Genomic DNA, 18,508 nt, shown 5'->3' on the forward strand with positions numbered 1-18,508 from the left:
CTCCCCTCAACTTCACAAATAATAGGTTACACCAATGCTAACATTTCTATAGAAAACCAATTAACTGCTAGACTAAAAAGTATAACCTATGACATTATTTGTATTCAGACTACTTAGCCCTGGGCCTTTAAGTTTAAAGTGAACCAGAAATGAAGCACTCTCATGTATTTTACCATATATATCAGTGGACCATCAGAGAAAACGCCTACCCTGCTCTCTGTTTCATCCTTCACTGCTCAGCCTGCTTGTTAACAGCCCTGATAAAATCCCTGACTGAGCATTCAGTCTGGCTTTGCTCAGGAATCATAGTTGAGTCTGTCTTCTCTGATGTCTGGCTCTGCTATAATGACTCAGCTATAATGATTCCTGAGCAAAGCCAGACTGAGTGCTCAGTCAGGGAATTTATCATGGCTGATAACAAGCAGGCTGAGCAGTGAAGGATGAAGTAGAGAGCAGGGTAGGTGTTTTCTCTAATGTTTCCACTGATATATACGGTAAAATACATGAGGGTGCTTCATCTCTGGTACATTTAAAGTCTAAGTTTAGGGTTAAGTTTAGGCTTGACCCTAGCCTTGACAATTTTCCACCACGTCTATTTATTGTCAGAAACCCTAAATAATTCAACTGGGGTTCACTGTCAGGTTCTTAAAAGAAAAAAAATCAATTATAAATAATTCAACATTATTTATTTTGAGTTACAAACTCTCATCTAGCTATAGAGACATATAGTTTGTTATTTTCCTATATTGTAGTCTGTCAATATAAGAATTTCCACTACATTGTATATTTCACCTGGAGTACCACTACGTTTAATTTGTGTGTATACTAGTTTAATTAAGTTTGATCATTATTATATATTCATTGTACTCTAGGTTCTTTTCTGTATTTTGTGTTTTACGTGCGACGTGTCATCTTCTTGCACTCATTTGTGCGTGTTGCATTATTTGTTACTGTTATAAATTCTTAATAAAAATGATAGAAACAGAATATGTCGGTGCTGCTATATAAATACTTTTCATAAATAAAGAAAATAAACTATCTGGCAGGGTGATCACTGGGATCCACTGTGCCGACAGACGGGAGCGAGCGCTCGGGTGAGCACGAGCTCCCATCAAATGTCTTTCCTCTCAAGATGAAGCATATATACTTTGCGGAGGAGCGAGAGAGCCACTGTCCCATCGCCATTCTGCATTAGGCGGTCGGGAAGCAGTTAAAGTGTGTAAAACCTCTCAAAACAGGAAATTAAATGTGCAAGTCATGTCCACATTGAGATTTAGTGTAAACATTGTGTTTCCAGGATCGGTGTAAGCCATGCTGGGGCCCCTGGGCAAAAGTGACTTTGAGGCCCCTACCCCCGCCAAGCAAAGTCAGCACCTAGGGACCCGCTCTTCCGGACCCCCCAGATGGTCTCCTGCTGACTTCTCCCCATAGCCCTCGAATGTTCTGTAGCTGACCTACATTGTAATAACTCATCTCTCCTAGGAGCTGTTCTGTTTCCACTCTCCATCTTCAGCCATGCTGCCTGCATCTTCTCCATTGCATGCATGTTATGTGTAAAAACCACGTGTCGGACATACAGAAGAGGCAGGCAGGGTGGCTGAAGATGGAGATTGGAGGGGAGAAGCCACTGGGACAGGTGAGTTATTACAGGGCAGCTCAACTAGGGAACATGCGGGGGCCATGAGGAGCAGTCAGCGGGAGACCACCTGGGGGTCCAGCAGAGTGGGGGCCCCTGGAGTGGTCGAGGGCCTGGGCATTTGCCCCCTTAGCCTTAATGGCAATGCCAACCCTGTGTGCTTCATATGCTGAATCCATCGGCAGAGGTTAAGTTCTTTAGTGGGGGACGGAAGTGGCTTCGACCTCAAGTGACATGAACATCATTTAATGCCAAATTCGCAAATGCTACTTTCACCTGTTGAGCTGATTTCCACACTTTAATCAGATTTCTGCAATTTATCCTGCTTCCGCCAATACAGTGACCCAAATACATCATTTCCGCCCATACATCACGTCACTTCCGGTTTTCATTTGGATGACCAAATGAGGAAATTATATTTTTTCAGACTATTAGACGCACCTTTTCTTCCCCAAAACTGTGGGGGGAAGAAGGAAGTTGGTGCGTCTTATAGTGCGAGTATACGGTTCCAGACTGTGAAGCAGAGCACTTACTAGCCGGCATTCTCCTCTCCACCTCCATCTCCCTCTATCTGTGGCTTTACCCTGCAACCCCTAGAACTGAAAGCCGGTTGGGAGATCAGCGAGGTGGGGGGGGGGACGTATGAGCAGGAAAGAGGCAGCCATCCACCTGTGTTCATACATGCCGAGATCTGGTGACGATGACAAGATCAATGAAGTCTGCAATGTGCAGGAGCGAGGCAGCCATTCACCAACGCACATAACACATACAATAATTGTAAGCGGGTGGGAGATTAGTGAGGTCTGGAATGTGCAGTCAGGTGGATGGCTGCCTCACTCCTGCTCTTATCAGAGTTCCTTGTTTAACTGAAGTCAAATGTATGACGTTTAAGTCAGGCAGGGTTTGTTCTATAACAATAGGGCCCCCCAGACAAAATTAACCCAGAGGCCCCCGATAGACACTCCCAACCAAAAAAAGCAACAGTAGGGAGGGCCCTTTGTTGCCGCCACATTTCCCCCAGGACCCCTGAGCTGTGTGTTGACACCCCATCACCCCGTAACTTAACTGTGCTCCCCGGGGCCCCTGCAGAGTCTTTGGCAGAGTAGCATCTTCCCTGTGCTTGCGGGCGCCCTCCTCTGTGATCAGCAGCATAGCTGCCCACCACCATAAACCATAACTTCAGATGCAGTGAGTCCAACAGGGAGCCAGCCTGAAGCCCAGTCCCCTGAAGGTGGACACATGTGACCACTGACTGTTACCTAGCAACTGTGAGACCAGTGAGGAGCCAGCCTAGAACCCAGAGCCTTGTCGCCAGCCTGAAGGAGGACACATGTGACCACTGCCTGTCACCCAGCAACCGTGAGACCTGCGAGCAGCCAGCCTAGAGCCAAGAGCCTGGTCGCCAACATGAAAGAGGACACATGTGACCACTGACTGTCACCCAGAAACTGTGAGACCTGCAAGGAGCCAGCCTAGAGCCCAGAGCCCGGGTCCCCGGCCTTAAGGAGGACATATGTGACCACTGACTGTCACCCAGCATCCGTGAGACCAGCGAGGAACCAGCCTGGAGCCCAGAGCCCATTCCCCGGCCTGAAGGAGGACATATGTGACCACTGTCTGTCACCCAGCAACTGTGAGACCAGCGAGGAACCAGCCGGGAGCCCAAAGCCCAGTCCCCGGTCTGAAGGAGGACACATGTGATAGGCTGTCCTATCACCTGCATCTCTGAAGACCAGGCAAAACTTGTTCTGTTAGCTAAGAGTCATTTCCAGTACACACTGTGAGCACGGCCCTTTTTTTTCTATTTCCCAGTGGAGTCCTGAAAGCTGCACCAGTGGAACCTCCTCCTCACCTGATGGCACCGCATCTAAGATCTCTGTATCCCGATACCCAATGCAGCTATTGCTTCTGATGGTCCTTGGTGTGTTGTAGGTTCTGCATCTAATAAAGCCTTCCTGGCCTTGTCTCTGTGTCCTGATTCCACCAATGTCCCTCCAGTCATATAATGCTCCACACAGGTTATTCCCTCTGCATATTTCCTCATTATTCCCCAGATACCATCCCACTTAGAAGCTTATCATCAATCATCAATCATCTAATAATAATAATGATTATCATCATCTGGTTCTACAAGAACAGAAAGAGTGACATACTTACATTGGGTGTGACCTGGAAGAGAGAAAAAATAAGAAATTGGTTAGATTCATTTTTTTTACTAATTCCCCCAACTCCCCCCCCCCCCACTTGCCCACAGCCTCTTATCCTCTTTTACTGGCCAAGAGAAACACAAGAGCTGTAAGATGTCCCATCTGATCAGGCAATGGTGATTGTGACTGAGAAATCCAGCGCTCAAAGCTTCCAACACAACAAAAATTGCCAAACAAAATAAAGGCTCTGAGTTCTGCAGAATTGCTTCAGTATTCTTCAGTTAAGCCAAGCACTAGAATCATTGAGATTCCCTCCTTAGGATTGGCCCAGTTATACCAGCATGCAACTAGACAGTTCATGCATACAATGTGACATTTAGGGAAACACAAATGCATCCAACCAGCCATCCTACAAAATACATGAGGTACAAACTCGCTCACATGGTTGTAATTATGGGCTGTGGTGGGAGAGGAGAGCTGCAGCTTGGAGCCTGGCTGGTTGGGCTTCCAGAAGCATTCAGAAGAGCTAGAGCTACAAACTCGCTCACATGGTTGTAATTATGGGCTGTGGTGGGATAAGGAGAGCTGCAGCTTGGAGTCTGGCTGGTAGGGCTTCCAGAAGCATTCAGAAGAGCTAGAGCTACAAACTCGCTCACATGGTTGTAATTATGGGCTGTGGTGGGATAAGGAGAGCCGCAGCTTGGAGCCTGGCTGGTAGGGCTTCCAGAAGCATTCAGAATAGCTAGAGCTATAAACTCGCTCACATGGTTGTAATTATGGGATGTGGTGGGATAAGGAGAGCCGCAGCTTGGAGCCTGGCTGGTAGGGCTTCCAGAAGCATTCAGAAGAGCTAGAGCTACAAACTCGCTCACATGGTTGTAATTATTATGGGCTGTGGTGGGATAAGGAGAGGAGAGCTGCAGCTTGGAGCCTGGCTGGTAGGGCTTCTAGAAGCATTCAGAAGAGCTAGAGCTACAATCTCGCTCACATGGCTGTAATTATTATGGGCTGTGGTGGGATAAGGAGAGCTGCAGCTTGGAGCCTGGCTGGTAGGGCTTCCAGAAGCATTCAGAAGAACAAGGCTGCTTTGCTCATCCCACACAGACAATAAGTAGGGTAAATAGCGGTGCAAAGGGGTGTGGCCAGATCAAATGCAAACCAGTATTAACCCTTGCAGCCAAAGCTTACACTTGCAGCAACGCATAACACACAGCAATATAAACTGCCAAACAGACAATTCCGGTGCGCTGGGTTTATCCAAGAATGCAGCCGTATTTTTTAGAAAACTACTAAAGTCCGCTATTTTGTTTGGCATTTTCAATTGCTGGGTATGCTGTGTTGTCTTGCCTGTGCACTGCAGTGTTACTGCCACTTATGTCAGTTATGTGCAGTGTGCAATTAGCACAACCTGCGATTCCCAGGTAATGAGTGTGTTGCCAGGGTAATGTGCATTATGTTACTTGTGTACTGCAGGACACGCTAGCACCATCTGCACCTTATGCACGCATGCAGCATAACTGGCATTAGTACCGTTATCATTTAAAATCTATAGAGAGTGGCGCTGGACTTATTTTGTTTTTATTCAATAAAATCACTGTATATCCAAAAAGAGTGAAAATCACTATAAATCCAAAAGAGTGAAGGTACTTCAGTATCAGTCTTAATATCAGTTGGCTTCTAAAGTCATATAAAATCCACAACAAGATTATTAAAATAATGAATGAATTTTAAAAATTAAAAAAATCAATAATGAAAATAAAAATGAAAATTAAATTAAAATAAGAGTCAAATCGATACCACCAGTTAAGCACCAGGACATTAAAATAATGTTTGTATGACCCCGCAATCCTTAGCAGCAATATTGTTACCAATTTGTTGACATATCACAATATGCCCATAAACTCATACAACCACCATACACACTACTCTCACCGGAGCCACCTGATTCCCTTCAGTGGGGGTAGTCCAACTGGGATCTAACTTTGTGATATCTGAGTCTCATAAAACTCTATATTGCATCAACGTCCTCATCCGGTGACTAACCGTGGTAGCCAGTGTCATACAGACTGAGTTCACTGCTCAGAATGAGCTTCTGATACGTCCGGAACTTATAGTCCCGCAAGATTTGAATGGCTCACGAATCTAGCAGCTTTGTAGGGTAAACCTTCTGATGCGGGCCTCCACCGGCGGCCTTGCACCTCGTTCCTGATTCGTCATCCGTAGACAGCCGTCCTCTGTGCCGCGGCTGCTGTACGCATAAACCCCGAAATCATTAAAGGCTGGATTCGCCAGGGAGATATGACTTTGGGCAAGTTTCTATCTGGGAGTGATGTCACTTAAAAAGTCTCATAAAACTCTATATTGCATAAACGTCCTCATCCGGTGACTAACGGTTATATCCTGGCCTGTAGGTGCCATTTACCAGCATGGCTGGATAATGTCCCAAAGGGACAGTTCATGAGGTTAAAACGGGACTGTACTGAGGTGGTGGAGTACAGAAAGGAAGTAGAAGTAATGTCTGAACATTCAGAGAGAAGGGATATAGAGAAGGTATTATAGAAAAAGCCAAACTAGAAGTAGAAAAGGTGGAACCGAGGGATCTTTTGGAGAAGAGAGTGAAGAAGGAAGGGGGAGATTTCTCACTGAGATGAAACTTGAGCTATAATCCCCAGGTGGGACAAGTAAAGGCAATTATTAGAAAACACTGGGAGATTTTACAAGGGGATAAGATACTGAGGGAGATACTCTCAGAATATCCATCCTTTATCCACAGAAAGTCTAGTATTATTGGACTTAAGGTGGCTACTGCAGTCAATGGGGGAGGGATGACCCAAAGAAGAGCAGGAGGTGGGTTTGTTAGATGTGGGAGGTGTCATAATTGTAATACAACTAGAGGTTATAGCAAGTTAAGTGAAGTGGGTGGGGGGAGTGAGACATATAGAATTAACCACTTAAGTCTATCTGGATGGATATTTCAGTCCAGATAGACTGTGCTGCTGCCAGTGCCTGAGGCGCATGATCGTGCGTGCTCCCATGCATGCTCCCGCGGCCTGCCGTTAGCCCACAGATCAATGAATGGGAATATACTTCCCATTCATCAATCTAAGTCCCCCGCAGAAAATCCGTCGGCCTCTTATCAGTTGTCGCGGTCTTTCTGCATAAACATTTTTTTTTCCCTTCTTCATTCTAGTTTCTGGAAGCAAGATTGTTCACTTCCAGGACCTTTTGACTGTGGCCAAATAGTAAAACTACACCCACATACATTTTTAAATACATAATATTTCATTTATAGTTAGCTGTTTACCTCCTACACCAAAAATTACAGTAAATAAAAAGCAATCACAATTTAAAAAAACAAACAACATAAATATTTACCTATGGTCTGAACTTTTTAAATATGCATGTCAAGAGAGTATATTAATATATTTTTTTTAATTATAGGCTTGTAAATAGTGATGGACGCAAATTGAAAAAATGCACCTTTATTTCCAAATAAAATTTTGACGCCATACATTGTGATAGGGACATAATTTAAATGGTGTAATAACCGGGACAAATGGGCAAATAAAATACATTGGTTTTAATTATGGTAGCATGTATTAATTTCAAACTATAATGTTCAAAAACTGAGAAATAATCATTTTTTTCCCATTTATTTCTTAATCTTCCTGTTTAAATGGATTTAGAATAAAATAATTCTTAGTAAAATAAAATGTACCACCCAAAGAAAGCCTAAATGGTGGTGGCAAAAACAAGATATAGATCATTTCATTGTGATAAAGTTATTGGCAAATGAGTGGGAGGTGAAAGATGCTCGGATGCACAAGGTGAACAGCACTGTAGGCTGAAGTGGTTAAAGAGCTGATTACTTGTGACACAAAGGGTGTTATTTACTGCCTTGTATGCCCAGGTGGCAAAAAATATGTGGGATGTACAAAAAGGGAACTAAGCAGGAGGATAAGTGAACATCTGAACAACATCCTCAAGGTTTGGGAGGAACACCCTCTTTCTAAACACTTTAGTGTAATTGCCTTCTTAAAACAGAAGGGAATTTGCAATAATTCAGTTATAAGTGAACATTTGTGGTTACCCACAATGCCCTACTGAATATGCAAATTATCCCTTTTTGCCCTTGTGAAGCCAAGCAAGCATCCAGAACCGCTGGTTTATAGCAAGCCTATAGCTTTAAGTTGTACACAGCCATATCAAACCCACATGTAGACAGCCTGTTTCAAACTTTTGGTCCTCCTCAGTACATAGCAGGGATTGAAAAGGCTGTATGAAATAGGGCTTTGACGAGAACAACAGAGTAACCAAGCAGCTCAGGGTGACCCAAACTACTAGGAATGTATAGGGGGATAAAAGAAACCAAAAAGCCCTCCTACTAAAAAAGCAAAGCTTGGTGTAATTGCCTTCTTAAAACAGAAGGAAATTTGCAATAATTCAGTTATAAGTGAACATTTGTGGTTACCCACAATGCACTGCTACTGAATATGCAAATTATCCCTTTTTGCCCTTGTGAAGCCAAGCAAGCATCCAGAACCGCTGGTTTATAGCAAGCCTAAAGCTATAGGCTTGCTATAAACCAGCGACACATGTAGCCATCAAAACATGTTGATCTACAGGTCCCCGAACAAAGAGTAAAGTTGTTCCCACCAACTATCATTCAATTGCGCACCCCTCAGCCGACGTACGCAGGCCTGGAGACAATCGGCTGTGAGTGGAATGCAGGGAGTCCGTGGGGAAGTGACATCACTCCCAGAGAGCAACTTGCCCGGAAGTCATATCTCCCTTGCGAATCCAGCCTTTGATAACTGTGAGGTTTATGCGTACAGCAGCCGCGGCACGGAGGATGGCTATCTACAGACGACGAATCGGGAACGAGGTGCAAGGCCGCCGGTGGAGGTCCCCATCAGAAGGTTTACCCTACAAAGCTGCTAGATTCGTGAGTCATTCAAATCTTGCAGGACTATAAGTTCCGGACATATCAGAAGCTCATTCTGGGCAGTGAACTCAGTCTGTATGACACTGGCTACCATGGTTAGTCACCGGAGGACGACGTTTATGCAACATAGAGTTTTATGAGACTCAGATATCACGAAGTTAGATCCCAGTTGGACTACCCCCACTGAAGGGAATCAGGTGGCTCCGGTGAGAGTAGTGTGTATGGTGGTTGTATGAGTTTATGGGCATATTGTGATATGTCAACAAATTGGTAACAATATTGCTGCTAAGGTTTGCGGGCTCATACAAACATTATTTTAATGCCCTGGTGCTTAACTGGCGTTATCGATTTGACTCTTATTTTAATTTCATTTTAATTTAAATTTTTTTATTTTTATAATTTATTCATTATTTCGATAATCTTGTTGTGGATTTTATATGACTTTAGAAGCCAACTGATATTAAAACTGATACTGAAGTACCTTCACTCTTTTGGATATACAGGGATTTTATTGAATAAAAACAAAATAAGTCCAGCGCCACTCTCTATAGATTTTATATGCGGTTGTTTGGAAGCGGATATCCCAGATCCTGAGGGAAGGGCAGCAGGAGGAAGTGTACATATATTAGACTTCATATCATGTAGATTGTGTGAGTTATATTGATAGCAGCGCCCTTTAATATTTGCTTTTTTAGTACCGTTATAATTGCTGTGCAGTAACTGCACACAGCATTTTTACATGAAAGCAACAGGGACAGCCATGCCATGCCAGGAAAAAAACACATATATAAGCAGATAACTACTTGTTCCACTAACAAAATAGATGTATTGTACTGATTGTACTGTTCGTATTTTTATTTCTGCAAATTTTATATAGTAAAAAAAGACAATTCTGTTCCTGGCATTTGCCATCTTGGCTCCCTCTGACTGAAGCCAATTCTAATGTCATTTCCTCCCTTCTCCTAGAAACTGCACTGTCATATCTAGCTTGCTTAGTAAACATGTGAGCGCAGTAAGATCAGGTTACAGCAGCTTTACACTGAACTGCCCGGCTGGTGGCTGAGAGCGGAGCTTTGGCATGGGACATTTCAGCTGCAAGGGGCTGGAAGACGCCCCAAGTAAGTAGATCGGGGGTAGGATAAATAGCCCAATGATTCCTTCAAGTTAGCCATACATCTAGTGATAATGGGCAGATTCAACTAACAGACAAATCTCTCTCTGATTGAATCTGATTAGAGATTGATTTGTCAGCTGCCCATACACTGCAGGCCAATACTCGATCAATTTCAGCATGTAATCTCTCAGGAATCAAGGGAGCCCGCCGCTCCTGCCACTTTCACCACCTTGCCGCTATTCCCCTATGTATAAGTGTGTATGTCTTATACGCTGCCAGCATGTATAGGAGATATAACGGACAGCAGCGGATTTGGGAGAGGGTGGGCAGCATGACACAGGACAGGTAATGTATAAATGCACATACATATACATGTACATACACATTTATACATACATAACCAGCGCCGGGAGTGTCTTCTCTCATTCTGATATCACTTGCCGTTAACACCGTGCACCCAACCAACTGCCACGGCCCGAGATCTTACAGCGTTTCTTATCAATTAATGCAACCAGTTGTGGCCCACAATATTATTTGTATAAGTATAATAATTGAAATTTGATGGTCGATCGGCCACCAAGTCGCCTGATGTTTGGCCACCTTTATTAGTTGGGGGAATAACAAGGTGAGATAACTGGTGAGATTTGTGTGTTGTGTATTATTAGCTGTACTGGTTCCAGACTTACATTTTGTGCATGTGTCTTCATCAGCTTTTGTGGTTGTGCTTGTAGTTGTAGAAGTTGTAGTTGGAGTGGTTGTTGTAGTGGTTGGTGTTGTAGTTGGAGTGGTTGTTCTTGTAGTGGTTGGTGTTGTAGTTGGAGTGGTTGTTCTTGTAGTGGTTGGTGTTGTAGTTGGAGTGGTTGTTGTAGTGGTTGGTGTTGTGGTTGGTGTTGTAGTTGTGCTAGTTGTTGTTGGAGTAGCTGTAGATACCACAGGGAGTCTTCTTGTACTTGCACTTGTAGTCACGATGTTAATGTCAGGATCTGAAAAAAAAATAATTATAAATAATTCTTAAAGATCGAGAAAATTTTCAAACTTCTGCAATGCCCCTGCTTAAGTTGAAAGATCTCTGGCACTTTCATTTTGGCCCTTTGCACACTTGCACGCTGCGCCACCCTTCATTACTCTCCACCCACCACATTCCCGCCCTGAGACTTGCGCACTTCCCGCGATGTGACAGGATGCGCCAGAAGTATCCAAATTGCCGCAATGATGACACAAAGTCAATGGGTGACGCAGTATGTGTGCAGGTCGGGAGCGCGGTGCGACACACAGACTGATGGGTATCCCAGTGACATACTTCCTGTCCAGCAAGGCGTACGTCACTGAGCTGGGGGCGGGCCTATGAATATGACGCCGCACTGTGGCACAGGGTCATATGATGGCTGATTCCTGTGTTGCGGTGCTGCAATTATTAGGTGTGCAGCCGGCAGCAGTCTTGTTTTTTTTTTTTTTTTCTTCAGAACAAATGGGGCTTTCTTTTGATACCGTTTCATTATATTTGTAATTTGCTTGTTTTTTTAGAGAGAAAATATTTATAAAAAATGAAAAAAAAAGATTATTTTCAGCATTTCTCAACCAAAAATATGCAAATAGATCAAATTGGAGCAATAAAACTCTCAGAAACGGAAAGGTTCATGTTTTCTATGCAGAAATGTCAAAATTATGCGGATTATTTACACCACATTCCAAATTATTAAGCAAACTATATTTTCTCTGATTTTCCTAAATATTCAATGCAAGCGGTGAGTCAGAATGTTTTTGAGTCATCCACCTTTAGCCCATAATTAATTTACTGAAAAAAAAATCTCATAATGATAATGGAATGTTCTAGGATTCTCAAGAGGTCAGAGGTCCTGTGGAGCAGCAACATTGCAAAACGCATGAGGGAGCACAGGGCGACGCGGGTGATGTTGTGGTGATGCAGCAGTACAGTGACTAACCTGTGCAGTACAGTGGCTCACCTGTGCAGTACAGTGACTCACCTGTGCAGTATAGTGACTCACCTGTGCAGTACAGTGACTCACCTGTGCAGTACAGTGACTAACCTGTGCAGTACAGTGGCTCACCTGTGCAGTACAGTGACTCACCTGTGCAGTACAGTGACTCACCTGTGCAGTACAGTGACTCACCTGTGCAGTATAGTGACTCACCTGTGCAGTACAGTGACTCACCTGTGCAGTACAGTGACTCACCTGTGTAAAATAGTGGCTCACCAGTGCAGTATAGTGACTCACCTGTGTAGTGCAGTGACTCACCTGTGCAGCACAGTGACTCACCTGTGAAGTACAGTGACTCACCTGTGCCGTACAGTGACTCACCTGTGCCGTACAGTGACTCACCTGTGCAGTACAGTGGCTCACCAGTGCAGTATAGTGAATCACTTGTGCAGTACAGCTACTCACCTGTGCAGTACAGTGACTCACCTGTGCAGTACAGTGACTCACCTGTGCAGTACAGTGACTCACCTGTGCAGTACAGTGACTCACCTGTGCAGTACAGTGACTCACCTGTGCAGTACAGGGGCTCACCAGTGCAGTATAGTGAATCACTTGTTCAGTACAGTTACTCACCTGTGCAGTATAGTGACTCACCTGTGCAGTAGTGACTCACCTGTGCAGTACAGTTAATCACCTGTGCAGTACAGTGGCTCACCTGTGCAGTACAGTTAATCACCTGAGCAGTACAGTGACTCACCTGTGCCGTATATTGACTCACCTGTGCAGTACAGTTAATCACCTGTGCAGTACAGTGACTCACCTGTGCAGTAAACATCAAATTTGAGGGATCCAGAGAACTTGTAGACGTAATGTCCCGCAGAACAGGCTTTCACAAGAATATTTGGCCCATTGTAACATCCAGAGGCCACACTGTTGATCAGCAGAGGCAATATCTGGATCCCATCTCCAATCTTTGGGTGGCTTCCTCCTAGAGTGTATGGTTCCAGGGATCCACACTTCAGAGGTCCCACACACCCTTCCTTCAGGCTGGATCCAGTGCCAACATAACGGTACCAACCACAGAGGTTCCGGTCAGTGGGGAATCTTCCGGTGGAGGACATGTTGGCCAGCCGGTTGGCTCCATTGACCTGCTGGTAGTTATAACAAGGGTCAGCACACTGAGCTTCCCCACTGATCCTCAGACAGTCATGTTCACTGGTGCAGTGGCTGTCTTCTGATCTGCCACATGGGGCATTCCTGTTTCTATTACACAAGTAGGTGCCGTTTTGGTTGACACAGGTGTCTGTTGGAGAACACTTGTTCAGTGTAGGGCTGGCACACTCATCGATGTCCGCACATAGCTTTTGTTTATTATCCCAGGTGTAGCCATCAGGACAGCATGGACTGGTGTCACAGAACTCCATGATTGTGCAGTTCAAACCGTCGCCCACATATCCAGGCTTGCAGGAACACGACACGTAGCCTGACTTGGCAGCACAGTTGGCGGTTGTTGTAGAGTTGCAATCACTGCAGGCTTTGGCATCTGTACAAATCCAGAAAAAAAAAGACATTAAGCTCCCGTACGTGATATAGAATAAAATGAATACATTTCAGTAATAACAAAAGGGATCTAATCAATATCTATAAATATTAGTCATCTATAATTTGAATTAGGTCTTATAAATTGAATTAAATCTGCTTAAAGTGTGTAAATCCTCTCAAAACATGGAATTAAATGCGTACGTTAAAAAGGGGCGCTGGGAAAAAAGGGCGCGGGGTTTTAAACGATAAGCATGGATAACGTTTAAAAATGTATTGTACTGTATTTCGTTTAAAATTAATGTTTAATAAAGTTATAAATCATTAAATAATGTGCATTAAATCGGCAATTGTAAAAACGTTAATCTTCCGTTTAAATAGTGAAACGTATAATAACGTTTAAAAATTTTTTACTAAGTAACCCTCCCTGTACCTACCCCTAACCCCTAGACCCCCCTGTTGATGCCTAAACCTAAGACCCCCCCTGTTGGTGCCTAAGTAACCCTCCCTGTACCTAACCCTAACCCCTAGACCCCCCTGTTAGTGCCTAAACCTAAGACCCCCCTGTTGGTGCCTAAACCTAAGACCCCCCTGTTAGTGCCTAAACCTAAGACCCCCCTGTTGGTGCCTAAACCTAAGACCCCCCTGTTGGTGCCTAAACCTAAGACCCCCCTGTTGGTGCATAAACCTAAGACCCCCTGTTGGTGCCTAAACCTAAGACCCCCTGGTGGTGCCTAAACCTAAGACCCCCCTGTTGGTGCCTAAACCTAAGACCCCCCTGTTGGTGCCTAAACCTAAGACCACCCTGTTGGTGCCTTAACCTAAGACCCTCCTTAGTACTCACTGTATTGTGTGTAGAATAATGTTTTAAAAACAGTAAGGGATAAAATATATTACAATTTACATTACGTACTGATCGCTTTGTTTTGTGAATAATAATGTTTTACAAACAGTAAGGGATAACATTTAAAATAATGTTTTATTGAAATAAGAAACGTAAATCATCACAAGCAGTTATAAAACATGAAAAATCTTCGGGCGCCGTTGGAAAACGTTATTATTCTCGGGCGCCCTTTTTTCCTGTTCGGCGCCCATTAAACGATAATTATTATAGGAGTGAATGGCGGCGCCCGATTTGTCCACTAGCCTCCTGCGCCCTTTTTTACTGTTACCGAATTAAATGTGCAAGTCATGTCCACATTGAGATTTAGTGGAAACATTTGGGCAAAAGTAACTTGGAGGCCCCTCTGCCCCTGCCAAGCAAAGTCAGCTCCGTGGACCTGCTCTGCCAGACCCCCCTGGTGGTCTCCCTCTGACTGCTCCCCATGGCCCCCACATGTTCCATAGCTGAGCTGTCCTGTAATGTCTCATCTCTCCTGGCAGCTGCTCCGCCCCGATCTCTGTCTTCAGTCATGCTGCCTGCCTCTTCTGTATGCCCGACGCATGGTTTTTACACATAACATGCATGCAATGGACAAGACGCAGGCAGCATGGCTGGAGATGGAGAGCGGAACAGCACAGCTCCTAGGAGAGATGAGTTATTACAATGCAGGTCAGCTACAGAACATGCGGGGGCCATGGGGAGCAGTCAGTGGGAGACCACCTGGAGGGTCTGACAGAGTAGGGGACCGTGAAGTGGACAGGGTCTTGGGCTCTGGGGCCTCAATGGCAGCACCAGCCATGTGTGCGTTATATGCTGAATCCATTGGCAGAGGTTAAGTTCTTTAGTGGGGAAGGAAGTGTCTTCTGACCTCAAGTGACATGGACATCACTTAATGCCAAATTTGCAGATGCTTCTTTCACATTTTGAGCTGACTTCCGCACTTTAATCGGATTTCTGCAATTTAGCTGCGAGCGTCCTGCTTCCGCCAATATAGTGACCCAAATGCATCATTTCCGCCCATACATCACGTCACTTCCGGTTTTTCATTGGAAGCAATGACCAAACCAGGAAACTATTTACCGTATTCTTGGGACTTTAAGACGCACTTTTTCTTAAAACTGTGGGGGGAGGGGGAATTTGGTGTGTCTTATAGTGCAAATATACATTTACCAGCCGGTGTTCTCCTCTCCTCCTCTGTCTCCCTCCATCTGCAATTCTAACCTGCAACCCCTAGAGCTGGCAGCAGGTGGGAGATTAGCGAGGGGGGGTATGAGCAGGAGTGAGACAGCTATCCCACTGTGGGCATACATGCCAAGAACTGGTGGCAGGTGCAAGATCAGCAAGGCCTGGAATGTGCAGGAGCGAGTCAGCCATCCACCCACGGGCATAACACATGCCGATAATTGGCAGCGGGTAGAAGATCAGTGAGGTCCAGAATGTGCAGGAGCGAATCAGCCATCCACCCATGGGCATAACACATGCTGACCCAGCAGCACACACGTGTCACATGGTTTAAGGACACCATTAACCAAGAAGTATGGAGGAGCCGGGAATGGATAGAGCTGCATGATTTTTGAAAAATGAAGACAGACAGAGACAGAGGAGTGGAGCGCGGCAGCTGCAGGATGGTCTGAAGCATGTGTTACACCTGCAGGTGGATGGCTGCCTCGCTCCTGAACATTCCTGATCTCACAGACTTCCCACCCACTTACAATAATCGGCATGTGTTATGCCCATGGGTGGATGTAAGCCTCGCTCCTGCACAATGCTGCGTGGTCCACCAGGCCGACGCCCCTGTGAAGGTCGCCTGGGATGCCATGTGGGGGTGTGCTGCCACAGTGGTTTTACGGCCGTTCCCACCCCCCACCAGATTGTGGGACCCCCGTGATGAACTAACATGTGGACTATAATAGATGCCGCACCAGTTCACTCCCTGCAGCCGGCAGCTCACCTCAGCCTGTGGAGTCTTCTAGCAGGCAGAGGAGGGCTACGGAAAGATGGCGTCCAAAGTCCTGTACTAGAGACTATTTGTGTTTCCAGTACAGGGCTACAGGCACCATCTTCCCGTAGCCTTGCTCTCTGTCTGTCAGCGCAGGACTTTCGCAGCATCTGGTTGCAGGAAGATGATCGGAGGAGCTGCATGTGGGGAGAGGAGTCTTCTGCAGGTTAGTAAAGGCTTTTTTTTACAGGTGCACACTATTTTCTGGTAGTGCTGCTCATCCGGATTTCGGATATCCGAACTACCCAGATAATCCGATCTTTTTCCACTATCCGACTTGGATTCGGATTTCGGATACCTTCACCAAATCCTAATAGTACTATCCGAGTTAACTTGGATATCTATCTAAAATCCATCGGATATTGAGGCCGGATATCCAAATCCGTGTACTGTAACCATGGAGATGACGTCCATGACGTAATTGAGCCAATTAGAGGGCTCCCAGCAAAAGCCTTAGCAACCAATCACAGAAGGGAACCCTGGCCAGCCCCTCCTGACCTCATTGAGCCAATCAGAGGGCTCCCAGCCTAAGCCCTAGCACCCAATCACAGAAAGGAACCCTAGCCAGGCCCCCCTGTATATTAAGGAGGGGTGCCAGGATGAGAAATCTCGCTCTTGCTTGTGTGACTGCTCACTGAGAGACATGCTCCTGTGCTGCTGGCCTAGCAAGTGCTGTATACAGTGATAAACCTAAAGCTGTTTAGTGAATAGCACCTTTACTATCACTACACTATTGTTCTATTGTTTATTAGGTAGCTAGCTTGATTTCATTCAGTGACAGTCAGAGAGTGTGCTGCAGGCCTGCAGCAGCTGCTATACACAGACCAGGCCAGCTGCTGGCCTGCTATTAGCCTTAGCTACAGTATAGGTTAAGGAATAGGATTACTGTATTATTGTGTAGTTAGTACTGCAGTCTGTGCTAGTTAGTTGTTACAGTAGTACCACTGTGTTAGCTTACTACAGAACTGCTGTGCTGAGCAGTGTCAGAGTGACAGTTAGTGTGCACTAGTGTCATCTCCTCTGCTGTCTGTCACTCCGTGCTGATTTGCTTTAAAGTCCAACCCTGATTTTAATAAAGTACAAGTACCCCACATCATGTGGCTGAAGCAAGCTGGTGCTGGCAATGGTCAGACTCGGAGCACCAGAACCCCCTCTGCCACTCCTGCCGACACTGAGGCCTGTTCAGGCAGCCAGTCCTCAGTGGCCTCCTCTGCTCCCTCCACCACTTCCCGCTTCCCGTGCATGAAAAAACCGCCGCCAGACCCTGTTGAGCGAGTTTTTCCCTTTTGTTGGCAAGAGGTGGACATGAAGTGGCTGGGAATCACTATGCCTGCCTTACCACCCTTTACCACCACCACCACAACCTCCTGGCTCCTCCTGATTAACTATTACTAACAAAGCCGCCTGGTTCAAAAAATTTTTACAGCCGTGGTACCACCAACGCTACGTGCCAAGTACCACGTGCACTCAGCACGTGGCACTTAGCACGTGTCACATGGCACTTAGCACGTGCGACGTACCAGGTACCATGTCCAGCATGCTCCTGGCACACGTTACATCTGCTGCTGCTGCATTGCCCTGCTCCTGCTGCCTGTGCAGCTCCCATTTTTTTTTGGGGGGGGGGGGGTTAAGTCCCCACATAATCAATTAGTGTTTTATTTTAAAAAAACATGATGCTACATGCCTCATTTACCCTAAAAATGTTTTAAAAGCAATTTAAAGGCCACTTCCGGTTTTCTATTCGGATATCCGAATCCGGGCGGATATCTCTGATATTGGGTCTGGATAGCCAATTCTATTTGGAAACCAAAATGTTCGGATTCGGATCAGAGCCGGATTAAGGCTAAATGGGGCCCTAAGCAAAGTAACTGATTTGGGCCCCCCATCATGTCGTAATAGAATCAGAAGATGCAGCTGCACAGCAATATGTCGCACACACCGGGCAGCCGAGCTACTGGCTGCTATGGGCAACAGCACGCTTTCCTCTGTGGGTGCACAATGCAGGGAATAGCAGCGGCAAAATGCAGAGTGAGAGATGAATGGCTGGGACATTTGCACTCAGGGGCTGGGGCACCCCTGTGAAGAGGGCGCCAGATATCACAGCAGCAGCACTTTCTCCCTGCATCTCCAGCCTGGCAATAGCAGAAAGCTCTGGACACCACAAAACCGGAAGCCGTTCCCCAGACAGAATTACATAACCACTCCCACCACCGAACAACCAATTTCCTCCCAAACTAGACAGCCACCATGCAGCCTCCATCCCAGTGAATTCGATAGTCCAGCAGAGAAGGCAGCCGCAGTGGGG

The 18,508-nt window shown here is 45.6% G+C and overlaps 1 protein-coding gene across 1 annotated transcript; it reads right to left on the minus strand.

Annotated features, from left to right (window-relative positions):
• Positions 1 to 4,220: 4,220 nt before the first annotated feature.
• On the minus strand, positions 4,221 to 14,735 carry LOC137542114 (uncharacterized). The gene is made up of 4 exons (XM_068263793.1): positions 14,639 to 14,735; positions 12,603 to 13,325; positions 10,529 to 10,825; positions 4,221 to 4,675 (listed from the first exon to the last, which is right to left on the minus strand). The coding sequence occupies exons 1-4, from the start codon at positions 14,733 to 14,735 to the stop codon at positions 4,221 to 4,223; spliced, it is 1,572 nt and encodes a 523-aa protein (XP_068119894.1).
• Between the last annotated feature and the right edge of the window lie 3,773 nt (positions 14,736 to 18,508).

Source organism: Hyperolius riggenbachi, chromosome 2 (genome assembly GCF_040937935.1).
Source record: "Hyperolius riggenbachi isolate aHypRig1 chromosome 2, aHypRig1.pri, whole genome shotgun sequence".
Classification (NCBI taxonomy): domain Eukaryota; kingdom Metazoa; phylum Chordata; class Amphibia; order Anura; family Hyperoliidae; genus Hyperolius; species Hyperolius riggenbachi.

What these genes read in the sequence shown, in the direction of transcription:
- LOC137542114 (XM_068263793.1), bottom strand. Translation starts at nt 14,735, where the DNA reads ATGACTGAAGACAGAGATCGGGGCGGAGCAGCTGCCAGGAGAGATGAG. An exon ending in TGTGGGGGCCATGGGGAGCA is followed by an intron (nt 13,326 to 14,638) that starts GTCAGAGGGAGA and finishes GGATTTGTACAG; the next exon opens with ATGCCAAAGCCTGCAGTGAT. An exon ending in TGAAGACACATGCACAAAAT is followed by an intron (nt 4,676 to 10,528) that starts GTAAGTCTGGAA and finishes ATCCCACCACAG; the next exon opens with CCCATAATAATTACAACCAT.